At 53.8% G+C, this 18,762-nt stretch overlaps 1 protein-coding gene across 4 annotated transcripts in view; it reads left to right on the forward strand.

Annotated features, from left to right (window-relative positions):
- The window catches only part of RNF220 (ring finger protein 220), a 234,959-nt gene that overhangs the window by 145,389 nt on the left and 70,808 nt on the right, over positions 1-18,762 (forward strand). For all 4 annotated transcript variants that reach the window (XM_030032620.2, XM_030032617.2, XM_030032621.2 and 1 more), the window contains one exon: positions 14,202-14,247. In XM_030032620.2, the coding sequence (XP_029888480.1) occupies positions 14,202-14,247 (46 nt within the window). The remainder of the gene's footprint in view (positions 1-14,201; positions 14,248-18,762) is intronic.

An 18,762-nucleotide genomic window follows, 5' to 3' on the forward strand; every position in this document is an offset into this window, starting at 1 on the left:
TCCCCCAATGGGTCCGGGTTGAGATCTCCCAAATTCGGCACCCGCAGCCTCAGGCTGAAACCCGCATCCCCCACGCATTGCACAGGAAGATGGAGAAGCGGGGGGGGGCGCAGGGAACAGGCAGCCCATTTATCCCCCGCGACACCCAGTCCCCTTGCGAGTGTAATTTATGGTGTAATTTGGGCTGCATCCAACTTAATAAAGGGCCACTGCAAATTAGTGAACAGGTTTAAATGAACAGAAGCAATTAGTGCTCGGAGGAGCCCATCAAAGAAGTTGGGCCAATATCAGAGTGAAACTGAAACCGCAAGCCAGGAGCAGAGGCTGGCTGGCGCGAGGCGGTGATGGGAAGGTGGCGTTTAATGGGAAAGGAAAGGAAACCCTAAATCATAAAGCATGACAAGGGCCATTGTGGGCCAGCTGACAAATGAAAAAGAATGGCATTATTCCTTTAAATAACAGCAGCAGTTAGAGAGGAGACAGCTCTCCCCAGCTTGCCCTCGCTTCCCTGGCCCGCTCCGCTCGGCCACGCAGGCGGCGAAGAAGAATCAGAGGTCTTTATTAATTATTAAATAACGACTCCCTCTGTAGCGTGATAGATAACGTTCAATCTAGTCAATGGATTCAGGCGATGGAGGCTAATCTGTAACATGGCAGGCTCTGCACAGGGACAGTCTCTCCCAGTCCCGGAGGGGAGCGATGCAGGGGCCAGCCGGCAGCAGCAGGCAGGGCGAGCGGGGCGGGCAGCAACAGCGGGCAGCAACAGCGGGCAGCAGGACGTGAGCGGGTCGAGCCCCTGTGCGCTGCTCGGCTGTGGCAGGGTGGCTCGGTCTAGCGGGTGGCCCCTTCTCCCATTCCCCCACCTTTCCCGCCTGGAGGAGCCGGGAGCAAGAACACATCAACAAGAGGAGAGAGAAACTAATAATGATCTCAAATAACCCAATAAACATAAAAATAAAATGTAGGCCTATAAACGTGACGGGCACCGGCAGCCCTGGCCGCTCCCTGCCAATACCGACTTGTTACCGAAATGGCTGAGCAGCTGTTACTTATCAGTCTGATGGGGAGAAGCGGACCGGGGGGCTGCTTTCCAAGGGCCTTTTTTTTTTTTAATTTAAAGAGGATGCAGCCAATCATGGCTTGTGCTGTTAAGTTTTAATAAACCTTAATGATTTGCAACAAAATCATAAATTTCCAGCTCTCGGGGTTAGGAAGGCAGATCCCCTCCTGCCCGCTCAGCCTGCAGCACCAGAGACTTGGCGGGTGCCGCATCAGCTCCCGCCGCGGCACCGGGGCTCCCCGTGTGCCGGGATCTCCCCCGAGGCAGCGCGGCCACGGGGCTGTGTGGCGGGGTGAGCCAGCCGAGATGCTGCCGTAGGGCCAGATCAAGAGGAGGGGAGAGGCTGGTGGAGGAGCAAGGTGGAGGGGCTGCCCCGCGCCATCGCCTCCACCGGGCGTTGAGCACTCGTGTGGGCTTTCGGGCATCGCCGGAGCGGGGAGCTCAGCATCGCTTGGAGGAGGGCAGAGAAAGGGAAGGAGGAAAAGGGATTCCTCCAGGTGATCACAGGAGCTTCTTGGGGCTGAGATACAAGGGAGCTGTAGGAGCTACCTGGATGATGCTACCCATGATCCCAGCTCACCAGCAGCCTGGGGTTGCATCCCACCCGCACCAATGCACCCCTTGCTCAGCCGGTGGGGATGGGGTTTGCTAACCCCCAGGGACAGGAACAGCCCTTCTTCCCCATCGGCAGTGTCGGTGTGACCGTTCTGGCCTCAGGCCAGGGACATCTCAAGGTCTACCCAGCTGGAGCATCAAGCGGTGAGGCAGGAGGAGCCACGCTGAGCCACAGGGCAGCACCCACCCGTGCCAAGGGGCTGTGTGTGCCCAGGGGATGGATGCCGGCCGTTGGACCGGTGATGAACATCACTCAGGAGGATCCAACCCTGGTGCAGGGTCAAGCTCTCCCTTGAAAAAGCAGACTTGAGTGGGAATGAGGGACCTGAGTTTCTAGCTCCGCTGCCTTCTGGGGGTGTCCAGTCTCCCAAAGCACAGGGAGAGACCTGCTTGTGCTCGCCCCATGGCTCCTCCACCCCGTGTGGGTCCGGCCGAGCCCCACGCACAGCTCCGTGCGGTGAGGCAAGGCTCTCTGAATGCAAATTTCATTTCTGAGCCACTGGCGCTGTTTCAAGAGCCGGCAGCCTCCGAGCCCTTCTCGGTGTTACATATGTAACAGCCTCATTGAACTTGACATGTCAAATTCAGGCCATTTGTGCAAAATCTCCCTTTAATAATACCGTTTCATTTCGCTCAAATGAGACTTGAATGCATGTAAAATGGAAAAGGATATTTAAGCGCTAACATTAGGCAGATGTCTTGCCAGAGGCCGATTGAATATATGAGATTTTGAAGTGCTTAACACGTTTTCGGTGCTCCCTCTTAGAATATGTCACCTGGCTTTCTTTTTTCTCCCCCTCCTTTCTTTCCCCCCCCCCCTCTTTGAGTGAAGGGTATAAATTGAAAGAAAACAAAACTACAAGCCTTGGTTTTATGGGGTTTAACTCTTGCCAGGCAAGACTGTTGGTATTCCTCCTCCAAAGAGAAATTACCTAGTAGCTCACCTTCGCAGAGCACAAGCACAAAGCAGCAGAGAGCGGGAGGCAGGCGAGCTGCGGCCCCACGGTGCTCTGCAGAAGGGATGATTTCCTTGCTCTGCATGTACAGCTTGGAGAGCAAAAGGTGCCAATCCCCAGCTGAGCTGCTAAGTGCCACCAGGGTAAAAATAAGAAATAATAACAGCGACCCTCTGTGTACACTGATGCCCTGTGCCCCAGCCAGGCTGGTCGCTGCAGAATACATGAATATTCCTGGCTTGTGTGCATGAAGCTTATCTGTGTGCTAGATGCACGTCTCCTATCCTCACTCGATTTATATTCACCTGTTTTACACCTCATCCGTATTAAAGGCTTGCAATAAAGCACACTGAAATGTGAGACTCTTTCTGGAGCTGTCAATGGCCCCAACTCGGAGCTTCGGCTGGTGATTTGGCTGCAGATGCATTTCCCCAGCCCAGGGCCACCCAGGGAGTGCAGGCAGGCACAGCGTTCGAGAGTAGCACCCATGGGTGTCCTTCAGGACAGGCACACACACACACATCCCCGTGTGCATACGAGTGTATCGCTGCGTATGTCACTGCAGGTAAATACCACGAGCGGAGGTGACGGTGCACGGGGGGACCCTTAAACCGTGCCTGCTGCTCCCCGAGCAGTGACCAGAGAGGACAACCTGCTGATGATGGGGGAGGCTGGGTGGAGAAAGGGCAGGTTTGGGGCTATGGTTTGAGTTTGGGGTGGGAGGGAAGATGAGTTTGAGGACAGAAGAGGAGGAAAGGAGGCAGTAGGAGCTGTGGAGCCCACCTCAGCTGATGGTCCCCAATGGGTCCACAGTGCTTTCTAGAGTTTGGGGAAGAGGCGCTTATTGGCCATTTAAAAAACGTTAGGAAGTCACATTACAAATAATACAGTTGCTGAGTCAAGCACTTGAAGGTTGGGAATGTGCCTTTGGATGCAGTGGTTTTAATAACATGATGCTCTGTTCCTGAATATGCAGTGCTCTTTTTAAAAAATTTATTTGGCAGGCGGCATTTTTATTTCCCTGTGTGACAGCTAGCAGATTCTTTCCTGCATTACCAGCAGTAAGCCTATGCTTCAGAGCTGTGATTTCACCTCCCCAAAAGGATGAGGTGTATCATTATAGCTGGGGAATGGTCCAGAGGGTGGAGCAGTGAGTTGGACCATGCTGTCTGTTCCTGCATTTGCAGCTGAAGGATGGTGTGAGCTCAGACAGGACTTTCTCAGCTCTTTCCCCTTATTTAAAGGGGTTTCTAAGCTTAGCAGATGTAGCCAGCAGTATCCTCATGCCATGTTGTAATATTACCTGTGCCTGTGCTATGGCATCCTGGGGCTGGGCATGGCGGTGCAACAGCCGCCCAGGGTGCTCGGCGGGTGCCTCTGAGGATGGATGTGCTTGGGTGGGTGCATGGGGGGTGATGCTGTTCTCATAGTGCCCCATGGCTGTGCAAACTCTCCCCTTTTTCACTTTTCTTCCTTTCTTTCCTCCGCATTGAATACTTAATCTGAGCATATTTGTGTTTTAAAGCCCATGCCCACCTGTTGGCTGTTCCCAGCCTGGGCTAGCAGTTCTCATTGCTCCTTGCCACTGGGCTGGGAGCTTGGGGACACATCCCTGCACACCCAGCATCTCAGGAGCTACTGATTCCCCATAATGACCTTTCTGGTGTGTCCGGGAATAATTTCTCTTCTGATTCTCTGATTATAAGGCATTTCCCAGAACACAGAGGGCACCGGGGTCTCTCACCTTGGTGCAAATGGAAGGTGCTATGGGCTGTTTTCTGGTGACCTCAAAGATGCTGTCATAAAGAGGGAACCAAGTAGTATCGGGCAAAGGAGGGCAAAGCAAGATGCAGTGGGAAGGCCTGTTTCAAAGCAGGTGAAGTGCCCAGATGGGGGATTTAGCTTGACTCTTGGAGCCAGCTTTGATTCATGTCTGAGGAAAAGAGTCAGCCATGGGACTGTGGAGCTCCAGCTCCTGTAGCAGCTCTCAGTGAACCTCTGCCCAGGCTTGAATCTTCCTTCGGCATCACTCTGAAGATCCGTCTCCCTCATTTGCACGTGTGCTCTTTTCCTGTCACTATTCTTAATCCCCCCTCCCTTGGCAGCCGGGGTGAAAGCAGAAAGTACTGCCTCAGTTCCTGCCACTGCACTGGGCATCTTCACCCTGCTGGGGGGGCTTCAGCCCAAGGTTTTTTTATGCAGGGAGGCACAGGGGTAGCTCTCCTCAGGGGACAGAGGCAGCTCCGGGTCTGGTGGGGTAAGGAATAAGGAGGAAGTTGGCAATATAGCTAAAACACAAAGGCTGTGGGACCTTGGGAGATGGCCTGGTCACTCCAGGCAGGGTCACTGTCCTTGAGAGATGTCTCCAGGCATCTGGAGACGCATCCTGGATATCACATCCTTTCACAGGTTGCTTTCCCACTGTTTTGTGGTCTTTCTGATTAAAGTCATCCTGTGCTAACCCCCCAGAGTCTGCACCGGAGACTCCTGCTGATGGACGAGGAGAGAAGCACACCATCCTGGTGGTCCCTGCACGCCCAAATGACAAGGGCTTTCTCTGTTACTTCTGGTCAGGATAAGGACCCAGAGCAAGTTATGAGACGTGGCTCCTACCCCTTCCCTGCTCAGGGAACCCTGTGTTTAAATATCACTGCTCTTCACACTGCCCCAGGCAAGGGTTTGCTTCATTTCAGCGGGATCTGCTGAGTTCTGTGTTGTCCCAAACGGCCCTTGGAGGAGACCTTCCCAGGGCCGGCGTGGGCGGCTGCTCTGGGAAGGGCGAGTGGCCACGCTGCCAGGCCTGGCAGGATAAATGGAGTGTGTAAAACCCAAATTAGCTCTGTTGTCATGTGTCACACCAGGGTCACGGCTCTCGCCTCAGGTCTCCTCGATTTATGCCCGGGGACTTTAACTTGACGGCCAGGTACTTCCTCAGACATCTTGTACAGCAAACACTGCAGGTCCCGCAGCCTCTGAATGCGTGAGATTAGAGATGGTTTTGAGTGAGAAGGGTTTTTTTCCAAAGCTCCATTAAAATACATGCTGATTCCCTTCCTTGCATGCAGTAGACACCTGCGAGTGCTCCAGAGAGGGCGAGATGCTCTGGCCAACAAGTGAGATTGCAACCAGGGAAAAGCAGGCATTACAGCCTCCTGATCCTCAACTTCTGTCTTTTTTCTTCCTTCTTTTTCCCTCTTCTTTTTCCACCCTCTGCCTTTCCTTTCTTCCCTTTCTCCCCATCTTCTTCCCCCTCCCTCCCTCCCTCTCTCCCCACCCCCCGGTATCAAGGCGACATCTCCAAGCCAAGTACTTTTAATTTCGCCCGTGGCCCTTGCTGACACGGTGGATATGCACAGCAAGTTAAATTCCCGCCTGATCAATAAAGCAGAAGCAGTGTGTCCGACTGGTCGATATTTTTTTATCTGTCTTCAGCCCAGTCCTGCTGATGACAGCCCCCTGCGCTTCAGCAAAGGCACTCAAGGGCATCGGGCCTTGGCAACACAGCTCTTTTTTTTATTTAAATTAAAAAAAAACCCAGATGCCTACAAAAAAAAAAAGTTCACGGAGTTTGGCCTTTGCTTAATAACGTTTTATGATTTATCTTAATTTTTAATTGAAAAAAATTTGCGAATTAATTGATTTCTGGGACTTGCCAATTAACATTGTAATTGGGTGCATGATAAATTTCGAGGGAGCATCATTTTTCTCCCTCTCCCCCTTGTCACCGAGAAGGGGAATCGCGAGGGCAGCTGCTTCCTATCCGTACGCCCCCCGCTCCTTCCCGAGGTGCCGCTGCCCTCCTCCCCCCTTGCTACTGTATCTTAAAGAAGGAACAAGAAAGCTAATAAAGTCGTGTTATTAGAGTCTCACCAGAGGTGACCCCTCAAGGCATAAATCCAGGCCAGGGAGATGGTGGGGACAGGTACTATTAAGTGCTTGACAGCGCTTTGCGAGGCGGGACTGGCTTCTTCCCCTGCAGCACCCTCTCCCCGGGCCGTGGGGAAGGCGGCCGGCCAGCCCGGGGCTCCCGGGGGCTTTCCCGGAGGGCTCTGGCACCCCGCAAGGCATTCGGCTGAGCAGTTCATTACCTGTGATGTCCCCCCAGCGCTCTCCCCATGTGCGAGTCCCAGCAGGAGTGAGCCCCCGCGCAATGCCCAGCTGCTCCAGGGAGAGACCCAACCGCGGCACCCAGCACCCGGCGCCCCGACGGCCGCTGCCCGCAGCACGTGCGGCATCTGGGGGTCATCCCGCAGCCAACGTCCCCCGGCAAAACCGGGCTGCCGGCGCAGGCCGGTGCTTGGGAGCTGCTGCTTTGCTCTGGGGACGCAGAAGGGGTCGTTCGCATCCTGCTCTGCCCCGAGCCCCCGGGGAGCGGGTCCTGCCCCACGGCGGCAGCAGGGCATCCCATGCCACCCCACGGCAGAGGTGTTCAGCGTGGGACCTCAGCTCTGGGGTCATGGGTGTCCAGATTCAGGCAGGGACGCATCTCCAGGTGCCCAAGAAGTGGCATCACCCGAACCTTTCTCCAGCAGTGTGACTCCTGTCAGACTTAAATTAAACACACTCCGTCACTGGAGAAACCTGTCTGGAAGCGTCAGCTTCTTGGTGATACCTGAGCAGGGCACAGGGCCACCTGCCACCACGAGGCAGCTAACAGGGTCACATCCCCACACGGGGTGTGGAGAAGTGGGTGAGCTGGCTGCTGCCAAAATGAGGAGTGAGGACATGGTGTTGTGCCAGGGCAGGGAGAGAGAACAGCCCACACCTGGGGAGGGCTGAGATGGAGAACGGAAATACCAAGTAAATTAAAGAGTGCTTGGCGTCTCTAGTTCTTCTCCCACCCATTTCACGTGCTGGTACGAATCACCTCATCGCAGTCAGCTCAGGTGTCCCATGCACCGTCTAAAGCCCATGAGCTTGGATGGGGCCTTGCTGTGCCATCCTACAGCCCCCGCTGCACCCCAGTGTGTGCAGGGGGTGAAGAAGGCCAGCCCGGGTGGAGGGTCCCAGGTTTCCTCGGCAGAGCCACGGCTCTCCCCACCAGCCAGAACACCAGAAAGGCCAGGATCAGCCCAGCTCCATGTCTGCCAGCGTCAGTGGCGGGGAACCATGGGGGAATGGAGGGAAATTTATGAGGAGAGGAGTCTGTTTATTATCTAGCAAATGTGGTGCTGCTGATACCGTGGATTTATCCTCTTTCATCCCCCCTCTGATTTGTGTCCCTGCCCCTCGCTGTGGCAGATTAATCATGGACAGAAAGGGAAGAGAGACCCTCCAGCTTCCTCCCATGCACTCAGAGGGTGGCAGTGACAGCAGCCGGGACCCTTCATCCGTGGCTTCTCCAGCAGAGAGGGCACAAGCCACGCAGCTACTTGGCCTGCTTAGAGATGCCCCATTCCTCTCCTCCCATGGTAGACCTCAGGTCAGGCAGAGGCTACTGCCTGTAATCCGTGGGTGAGAGCACTTCTCATGGGTCAGGGCTTCCAGAGTAGCACAGTGGGTGAAAAAATTTGTGGGTCATGTATCCCCTTGCTCATGCAGTGCCCTGAAAGTGCTATGAACGCTCCCTGAAGTGCCTTCAGAGCCGTGGTACCCACCACCCATTCCCTGACTCCAGGGCATGGGTTTGCAGGCTGGGGTTTGGGACCTCAGAGGGCAAAACCTTCCTCTGCCACTGACTCCCAGGGCTGCGGGAGGCCTGGGAAGGGATGCATGGAAACCCAAGGGTGAGAAATAAATCTTCGGTCAGTTATTTGCCCTGAAGCGATGCATGCCTTCTGCAGAGCCTCTTCTGAACTGCCACGTGAGCTGGGAATAATTAAACAGTCATTACAGCCGCCGTAGCAAAGAGCCCCCCAGATCAATCTAATGCATGACCTTTCCCTCCGACTTTTCTCTTTATTTTTCCAGCCACCTCCTTTTCAAATAGTGGGAGAGAAATGAAACAACCCTCCCACCCCAGCCTCCTGCTTCACCCTGCACACATCACATCCTCAGCCAGAAACCTGTCGCCCGCTCTGAGCGGGGGCTCCTGGCAGGGGCATGGGGTACCAGGGGTTGATAGAGAAAAACCCAGCAGGGGAGAAAGAGCCAGGGGTGCGAATGAGACAGAGCAAATAGGGGATTTCAGCACAGTCAGGTCATGCCTCAGTGTTTTATGATCCTACTGCATTTCTGCTGCAGCTTCACCTCTTGGGAGAGGCAGGTGGCTGCCCTGTGAGGGCAGGTTTGTCACAGCTGACCATGTTGGGCACTGAAGTCTCACAAATACTGACCGGGGGAAGCATTTGGGAAGCGTGTCTGGGACTGCAGGTACAGAGCGTTTCTAGTCCTGACTCCAGCGTCTTTGGCAATTTTTAGCATCACTCAGCCCCTTTCCCCATCATGGGATGCAGGAAATCTTCCAAGCAGCACTTGGAGCAGGTGTGCTAGAGGAGCCACAGTAGGTTAAAAATCTCAGCCTGCTTCCCCTGAGGACACAGATCACTTCTGGCTGCACTGAGGGCTGTCACCTGTGGCTAGGTGAGGATTTGGCCTCATGTATTTAAAAAAAAAAAATAAAAAATCAAACTCCTATTTCCTTATTTAGGCTTCAAGTGACACTTCCACTTATTTAAACTGGCATTCACAAAAATCCAATTCCATCTCTACGCAGCGACTACTTATTTATGGCTGGTGGTGCCGTCTGCACAGCTCTGCAGGAGGCTTGCTCTGCTGCCGGGGCTCCCGTCCCAAGGCGGTGTGTTCAAGCTGCAAGTCCTGCAGCTAAAAATAAATTGTTTCCACTAGATTTTTTTTTTTTTTTTTTTTTAAGAAATACATCCATTGGCTGCAGCTTGTAGAAACTTTTTGGCTTTGCAGGATTCATCTGGGAGCTGCATGTGCTCTAGCTGGTGCCCATCAAATCCACAGGGCTGCTGAGAGTTGTTCTGTGGAAGAGTTGCAGAGCTGGAAGACACTAGCTGCATGGCAGCAGCCCTCTTACCACCTCTTTAAATCTCTTCTGGCTGCAATGTCATTAAGGGATGAGCACAAACAACTGTAGCTGCCCGAGCTCAAGGAACTTCTTCTCTTGCAGTTGTTATTAATTACGTGTGGGGAGTGCTGCCCGGGGGGTGGCTGCCATGCTAGGTACTGAGCTCACCCCTTCCTTGATGGATGCTCGTCATAAGCCCTGCCTTGCCCTGGGTGGGGGCTCTGCAGAAATCTCATTTGAACATGCTTGGGGAGCCCAAGCGGCTGTGGTGGTCTCAAGTGCTGTATTGGAGCTGTTTCTGGCTTTATTGTTGCTGCACTGAGACTTCAGGCAAGTCCCATCGGTGCTCTGTGCTCAGATCTCCCCTGTGAGCACATCTGTCTCTCTCCTTGCTCAAGCTGTAGCCACAATTGCAACAGAGCTTTCCAGCCCTTGCTCCAGGATGCTGCCATGATGTCCCGGTGCCAGCACAGTGTGTGTGCTGCGGTAAGCGCAGAGGAGGAAGGCTCCTGCCCCTGCTTCCCTGGGGCAGCTGCCTGGCATTGGGCTTCTGCCTGGGCTGGGGGGTCAGCGAGAGCCCTGCCTGGCTGTGGTGGGCTCTAGGCACCAAGAGTACACCCTGGGTCATGGTCCTCTGCCTGGCAGCTGATGAGCCATCTCCCTTGGGGAGCAGGGCTTCTGCTTGTCTCCTGATTTGGGCACCCAGAAAACTTCTCTTTTCTTTTGGAGGTAAGCTGGGATTCCTACAACAGCTTGCAAGAGCAAAGGCTTAAAGGAAAAGGACAAGTACCATCTTGCTCATGGTAAAACACAAGCAGATCACTTAACCTTCAGCTCATGCCCTGGGTTTTCTGTGTGGGAAGCAGCAGCTTCCATTCATGAGGCTGATAAGGGACCACTCCTTTCATATTGCTTTTTTTTTTTTTTCCTATGGCAAGCGCACCCCAGAAGACAGGACCGTAACAACACAACAACAAAACCAAACCAAAACTTGAAGGTCATTGTGTGTAATAGCAACCATGGCAGAGGTAGAGAAACCCCAAGACTGTGGGTAAGGAGGGCGCGTATTTGGCCTTTGCCCTTTGGGACATCACAACTGAAGCACTGGGTCTGAACAGCCCCTTGGGGCTCGCTCAGGGGGATGCCAGGAGATTTCCATTTGCATCTAGGGATGCTCCTAGCCAAATCCCTGCCTACCGGTAAAAGACACCTGCATGTCTGTGGTGTAGCCTGAGTCTTGCTTTTGTTGTGGAGGGCCTTGCTGAGAGTAAATGTTCCTCTTAAAGCTGATGTGCCCTAATATAGAGGAGCGATGGGTCCCCGGCGAGCGCCCCAGGGCGCACGGGGACCTGGCTGTGCAGCTCCCATTAACGTTAAGGGGTGATGCAGCTGCAGGGCTGGGCAGAGCCCTCCAGCAGCACCAGAGCAGGGACCTTATTTTGTCCCCACAGAGGTGTAGGGCACCCAAACACGTGGGGATGCATGAATGTACGGCCAGAACCAGTGTCTCAACCCTGAGAAAGGGAACCACAGAGGAAGCAGCCTCGTATCACTTGGAAATGCAAAGTTGTTGGGAGAGAGAGAATGAGGCTGTCCAAATCGCTGGGTCTTTCCAGGGCATTTCTTGTCTTCTTTGGTACTTTGGGGGGGTTGCCTAAAAGGGAAAGAAGTTGTTTTGCTGTAATGAACTAGATAAACAATTCCCCAAATAGATTAAAACTAACTGTAACTTATAAAAGCGGGTAGTAATTATATTTTATTAGCTAGCAAAACACCATTTTTTTATTTCGTAGGATAATTCTGTGTAAATCACCTTAATTAGAAGTGTCAGACGAGCCCATGAATATCGTACTTAGTAACTAATTTCCTATGTACAGGTTATAATTTAAAACACATGGATCACTCGCCGAGTGGAAATATGCTAGCCATGAAATAATGTGGGGAGTGTTGGGGTTATTACTATGTAAATGTGTAATCATTTCAGACCACTGCAGCCTGGCTGGGTGATTAAAGAGAATCCCAAGGTCTCCAAAGATTGTGCTCTCTGCAAGGGCCTAGAGCGAAAAAACTTTAAAAGGCACCGAAAAGTGTTTGAACTTTAAAGGTCTTGATTTCCCTTTTACCATTTTTAATTTGTCTGCGGTGTTTATGGAGGGGAAGGTTTCTCTTTGCTGACGGCCTTTCGATTCTCAGCCTGCTGCCAGCATCCTTAAGAGGCGTGGGGGGCTGCAGCCGCTGTAAGTCGGGGGGGTGGTTTAGCGGGATGGAGGAAAGCACCCTTAAATGGCAGGGTCGTGGGGCTGGATGACCAGGGCTTGTGACCATTCCTGACCCATCTCTGGAAATAAATAAAAACAAATTGCAAACTCTTATTAGCAATAGAGTGGGGCTAAATCACAAGGAGGGGGCTGGTTTTTAATAATCCTCCAAATGAAGAATAAAATAAACTCTGCCAAGTTATCCAAATAGGTCCCCTTCCTCATCACTTCCAACGGCAGAGGCTTGGCCTTTCAGCTGACCAGAAAGACTCTCGTCCTGGAAACTGAAGTTGCCTGGCAGTAAAACCATTTCTGGGAGGAATTAATGAGATTCTTCCTCTTTCCCTCGAAAAGGAATAATTTTAAACACCTTTAACAAGAAAAGGGAGGAAATGAGTTGGTTTTTTTAACCTGGCGTTTGGATTATAAAAGGAAAAAAAAGTTGTTTCACACTTTGGGCGACTGAGAAATTCAAGGTAGTGCTGGAGATGGGGAGGGGGTGGAAATCTTTCCCATCACACACGTTCGGGCGCAGGCTGGAGGTGGTGCCAGGGCTGCATCTCGGGGGGCAGCGGGAACTGGCTCTGCTCTGTGCCGCCTCCTGAGAGCAGGAGGGGCAGAGCTGGGGGACAGGGCACGGGGGGGGGCATCCTGCACCCCCCCAGCAAGCATCTGGCAGCGCATCCCCTTAGGGAAGAGGGGCTGCGAGGGAGGCGATGCCCCAGCCTGTCGATCGGCGGTCCCCAGGAATCGCAGCCGCTTGCTCCGGGAGCAGAGCTGCGGCGTTTGGGGTGACCTGATGGCTATGGATAACTGAGTGTTTCCCCCATTTTGGGGTGGGGGGCGAGGGTGGTGGCACTGGGAGAGGAGGGGGGCTGTAGCCCCGGGAGAAAACACCTTCCTCCATCCCTGCTCATTTCGTAACACCCAGCCATCTGCCAAATCAAGGCAGATTAAAGCCAGCCAAATTCAATTTCTCCCCGCTGCCACTGCAGCTCGGCATCTGGGGCTAAAGTGTCCCCGACAAAGCGAACATGACAGGCACATTGCTTTTTTGTCACATCTAGTACCGTGTTGATCTTCTAAAAGTCTCATAAAAATTTATTGATGTCTCCCATATTGCTGTGATTGAGAAGAAAGGAGCGCGGGTGTGCGGAGCCGGGCGCGCGCGCGCGGGCGAGCATGTGTGCATGTGTATATTAATGTTTCTGAAGTAGATCTGATTTGATATGTCTTGTTCTATTGTCAGCATCTGTTTAGCGAGGCTTTTTAATACTTTCTGGCTGCCGATCACTCATCCTTAGCCTGGGATGCAGGCTTGCATACAAATTTTGTTATTAAACACAATTCCATTCCCCCCCCTTCCCCAACCTCCGCCTCCCCCCGCTAACCTCCCCCCTCCACGCACCCATCCATCATCTCCCCGGGGCTATGGGGAGCTGGGAGCCAGCCACCCCACCGGCGTGCACTTACAAGCACAGGCACTGGGCTTGGCAACATATTTCAAGAGCCTTTTGCCTGCTGCAGGTGCTTTGCATTGACAAATCGAATCATGGGGAAATAATTTATTTCCTAATGCTGTTTGCAGCATGTTAGCAGGAGAATTTACATGAGAGAGATTACTTTAATAACCAAAAAATTACAGTGCAGGCCTCCCCGCCATGTCGGCTTTGATATGTAATTGTTTCAAGTTTAACCTGTCTGGAGGGGGGAAGGTGTTATTAAATCTATAGCATCTCCCGCTGGCGAGGGCAGGCGAGGAGGAGCACCGTGGCGGGGACCTCCTTCCCTGCTAAATGGGGAAACAAGCTGAATTAACAAATCACTCCAGCCTCCAGCAGAGCTGCTGCCTCCACGGCGTGGCTGGAGATGAGGGGATCTTCTTTCCCTTGCTCTTACGCCGATTTAATCTCCTCCTTTTTCCTTCCCTCCTTTTTTTTATTGTGCCTGACCCTACTCAGGGCTCGCCACCTCCACTCCCCTCTCCTTGGCTTTCTTCCCTGTGCCCCTGCAGGCTTGCTCCCCACTCTTCCCCAGGGCTGGGAGAGGAGCTGTACAAGCCCCTGAGGAGGGCAAGAGTCGGGATTTGACTCTGCATCATGTGCCTGGGTTTGGGGGGGTTCCGCTCGTAGCACCATTTTATTCCAGCTGGAGAAATAGTTGGCGCTGCCCTCCTTTCCGTGCCCCTCCAGTCAGGGCGAGGAGGCTCTCGTTGGTCCAGGGAAGGGGAGCCATGTGCTTTGCTATTTGACCTCGTGAAATCCCTCGAAGCGCTCCCCCCCTTGCCCACCGCAGCAGTTTTGTGACTCTGACCCCGTTCTCTTCTCTCTTGGCAGCAAGAGCTCCATCCTGAAGGACGCCATGGCAGCGGGCACCCCCAAGGTAAGTGAGCGCAACTCAGAAGACTTTCCCCCCACCCCGAGGGATGCTCTTTACATGCCCTCGCCTTCCCAGCCCGTTCCCTGTCCTGCTACTCGGTGTCTCCCAGGAACTTTGGGGGCCAGCCAGCGCTGGGGGAAGCGGCTGCCCCCACGCACCCGGTCGGCTGGAGCAGCCGAGTCCCTGCACGGGGCGCTCTCGTTCCCCGTGCGGCTGAGGGATGGTGGAGCTGAAGGACCCGGCGGGCTCCGAGACTCCAGATTGTGTCTAATGACAGCTAATGAGAGCTGATCACACACGGGCTGAGCTCAGCCTGGGAAATCATGTGCGGGAGTTCCTGGAGCCAGAGCCATATGCCAGCTTTGGAATGGGAAAATGTGGGACTGCCTCAGGGGAGCGAAGCACACCCGAGGAGGAGCCCAAATCACTAAAAGACCCCATCTCAGCTGTATCCCCCTCCCCAGGACCCACCTCCCATCCCCTTGGCTCAGAATGCAAAAATGCAAAATGCATAGAGCATCATGGCATCACTGCAGAGGGCATCATTTACTAATTAGTATTACTGTTAGCTGGACTTCATATGATACCAGACCTTGGGCAGGCAAGTGGGTGGCAGGGAGCACTGCAGGGCAACTGGGCATTGCCTAGCCTCTGAAAACCATGCTGTGCTCCCCAAGGCGGGCAAAAGCAAGTGGTCCAGGCTCTCCTATGCTTCTGGTGACACAGTCCAAGTCAGGGAGGCTCCTGGCTCCCAGGGAAGCTCAGGGCATCTCTCATGCAAGGTGTCTTCCTGCTTGTTTTAATAGAATCAACTTCAGGTCTTGCTCTCCCTTTTTCTTCTGGAAACCTTGGGTCATTTTTGGCATGCGATGTCAGAAAGAGAGACTGAAATTTCAGCTCTAGGTTTTCCCCCTGGGGCTGGGTGTCCCGCCAAGCACATCAACACCTTGTCTTCCCCACCAAGCGAAGGGCCAGGGAACTACTGTGCTGACCCGAGTTCCTGACAGGCAGGGACACCTCCCAGGTCAACCCAACAATTTCCCAAACCCTCCAAGGGAAAATAAAGATCACAGCGATACTCCGTAGTGCTCCAAAACTTTGTCATTCCCGCCTCCTGTGTGACTATCCCTGTCTCCCGTGCCCTGTCCCAGGGGAGACCAAGAGGAGAGTGGAGACCTGACTATTTGTCCCATGAAAAACAAGCAGAGCAGAAAGCAATCCCCAAACCCACACGCCACTGAAAATCCACAGAGCATAAGGCTGCCTTGGGACGTCTTGAAGGAGCTGGAAAGGGCACCCACGAAATGAAAGCAGCTGGACTCTGCAAGCTTCCCTTTCCCTCCTTGTCAGGTCTTAGTGTAGATAACTCAACGGTCCCAAACACATCGCCTGCGAGGGAGAAGGACGGCTAGGAAGACAGATTAGCTGTTTGGAGGGAAATGCAGCGAGTGACTGACAGAGACCAGATAAAGAAGAAGGTCCATCTCGCAGCAGGGCCGGGCTTTTGAAGTTTCCATTGACAAAGAATCCCATTTGCCTTGAGCGAGGGGATTAAACTGGGACTGGAGCGTCGTTCTATGTAAAAGAGATCAATCGTCCCCTGTCACCACATGGATCTTTTCCCTTTGCCCGTCACGTCTGGGGCTAAGAACATTAACTTCAAGAAGCCAGGAGAGCAGGGAGGGAGAGGGTGAAATCAGGAAATCTTTCATTCCCTTCTCAGAGAGCTTGAAAGCCTCTCAGCCCAGGAGGATTCATTATTTCTAGGTGGCTTTTGCTGGGAGACAAGTCCTGTGTGGCATGGGAAGGCACAGCGCTGTCACCTTCACCTGAGCTTGGTATTAAAGGCTCCTTTGTAACCAGGCAGGATTGAGGAGGAGGGTGGTGGGCAGATGAAGGCTGCTCTTTCCCTTTGTGCCCACTGAGTGTTTGCAACATGGGGTGGGAATAGCCCATCGGGATGTGAAGTCCCTCTGAGAAAGTCCTGCTGGGGACAAAGCTGGGCCTCTGGGCCACCCCTAACAGGGGTCCCAGGCAGAGGGATGGGGGACAGACCCCCAGGGTGGGCTTGCAGCCCATGCCGAGGCACACAGGCATCACTGGAGGTCTGGCAGGCACCACCTGGGAAAAGCTGGGACCTGTGCCACGTCCCAGTTCCCACCCTGGGCACCGGTGGAAGGGGTCGCGAGGACCGCAGGGACTGCCACATTTCCTGGCCGGTCCTTCTCCTGGTGCCAACAAAAGGGCCAGCAGCTCCAGCAGCTCAGCAGTGGGAGAAAGGGGCTGCACCTCCCCATCCCTCAGGAGCATCCCGTGGCAGCATGGGCAGTGGCAGGCTGGTTCCACTCAGGGACATGGGAACTGGGGAGGGCTGCAGGCTGGCCATGTTATTTTTGTGGCCACCGGTGGCTTTAAGACCACTTTAGGACTCATTTATGACCTTTGCATATCCTATCACTACCATCACTTCTGTGCTGCCCTGAGGCTCTTCCCGGGGTGGCTGAGGGCAGGGAATTTAACCCCCCCATGCTCCGTCTCTTGGCTCTGCTCCCATCCCTTCCCCACAGTTGCCCCAGCAAACGTCTCTCCTTGCAATAAAAGCCCAGATGTATACGCATGTTCCTCGCTCGCCGCTTTCCTGCCCCTGAAGAGCTGTCACTCACTGCACTGGGCCAATTTTCATGGCAATATGTCAAAGAAAATCCAATCACTCAACATGGGATGTGATGAATGCAGGATTATTGTATCAGGTTCTTCTATTATTGGAGCCAACGGAGGCAGTGATGGCCAGGCAAGGGCTGCGAGCTGGGGGGCTCCGGCCAACATGACTGCTCGGTGCCTGGGCTCCCTCTCTGTGAAGGCAGCACTGGAGGAGGAGGGCAGCGCTGAGCACCACGTAGCTCCACAGCGTTCAGGATCCTCTTTTGCTTTCTATGAGAGACCAAGCCCAACTGATCATGCCATGCCAGTATGGACAAGCCACTTGAACAAGCAGCTGCCAAACCTGCACAGTGAGCCTCGGGATGAATTTTCTATCCAACCCTGACTGCCACTTACTTAGGAGAGCTGGTGACAGCAGGCTGGGCTCTGCCAGCCCCTGGCTGGGGAAAAGGGCCTGAGATAGCTGCTTGGTGTCTGCAAGAAGTCCTGTGGCCCACAGATAGCAAGGGGAATACCACTGTCTCCTTCCAGCTGCAGCTTCTGTCCCTGATTGCAAGCTTGGATGCTCACCCCGAGGCTTGTGATATAGCCTTTGGTGCCTGGATCTTCATGTTGCTGAGAGCCAGGTAGCCCAACAAGTCCCCACAGGACCAAGGCGACAGCTTGCTCTTGCTGGGCTACCTCATGCCTATGCTTTGCAGAAGCCAGGGGTGCAAAAAGGTGCTGAAAGCCTATCTCCTTTGCAAAAAGCACACCCAGTGGTCCTGCTCTGGGAAAGGTCTTTCTCAGGCATTGGACTTCAAGGAGAGTCCTGGACACCCATAGCATCCTTCTCTGATGACATGTCTGAGACACCAAGAGGAAGAGGAGGGGTGGGAAAAGAAATTCTTCACCAAGGAGAAGTTTCAGTGTCAGTGGGAACAGATGCTTCGCGCCCATGGGAAGGGGTGGAGGATGTCCTTGCTCTTGCTGAGCTAGAGACCGCAGCTCCATGGTCCCATTCACTGGTGTGGTTGTTCACTAACCTTTCACTGTTGTCCTGGGTCACCACAGGGAAGCCCAACACCAGGGTCACTCAGGAGGACACTTTCTGTAGGTGTGTCCGAGCCAGCCATGCCCCAGACCTCTGTGAGCCCAGAGCTTCCCTGCAGCACTCCCCAGAGTGGCCAGAGGCTGTGTCTCAGGCAGACGAGGCAGCAGGGATGTCTTGCAGAGGCGTACAGACAACACCACAGGGTCCGTCCAGGCTTGTGGCTGCCTGGGAGTCCGTATGTAGCTGTTAGCAGTGTGCAGTTCCCCTGGGCATCATTCCTGGGCTTCACGCTCTCCCCTTGCCTTGCCCCTCTTGCCTTGGCTGCCTCTTGCAAGGGTTTGTGCAGGAGAGGAGCACATGTTGGATTGAACCCATGTTGGTGAGGTGTATCAGCAGCGTAAGTCCAACTGTTCCCGCTCTTCCTTGAGCAGCTGGTGGTAACTCTGGGAATCAGCATCCCCAGGTCCTCCTAGCTACTACCTAAGAGCACTTCCTTGTCACTGCCTGTTTGGCCCGTGGCTATCCCTCCACGGGCTATCATCTTGGTGAGATATCATCTCTGCCCAGAGAGATCTCAGCCCCCAAATTTCAGGGTATCAGCTGCAGACTGTTACCTGTCACTCAGCAGGTGAACTTATATCCCCTGTGAAAGTGCTGGTACTGACCACTGAAGGAGAAGAGGCTGGGCTCCATGAAGCATCCCAGCTCTCGTGGCAGATTCAGCATTCATTTTCCGCTGCTGCTTCCTAATACATGGCTACAAATTGCCTTTCCCACTAACAGTCTAGCCCGTGCGCTGGCTCTTGCTGCAAACAAACACCGAC

The sequence above is a fragment of the Aquila chrysaetos genome, chromosome 12, assembly GCF_900496995.4.
Source record: "Aquila chrysaetos chrysaetos chromosome 12, bAquChr1.4, whole genome shotgun sequence".
Lineage (NCBI taxonomy): Eukaryota > Metazoa > Chordata > Aves > Accipitriformes > Accipitridae > Aquila > Aquila chrysaetos.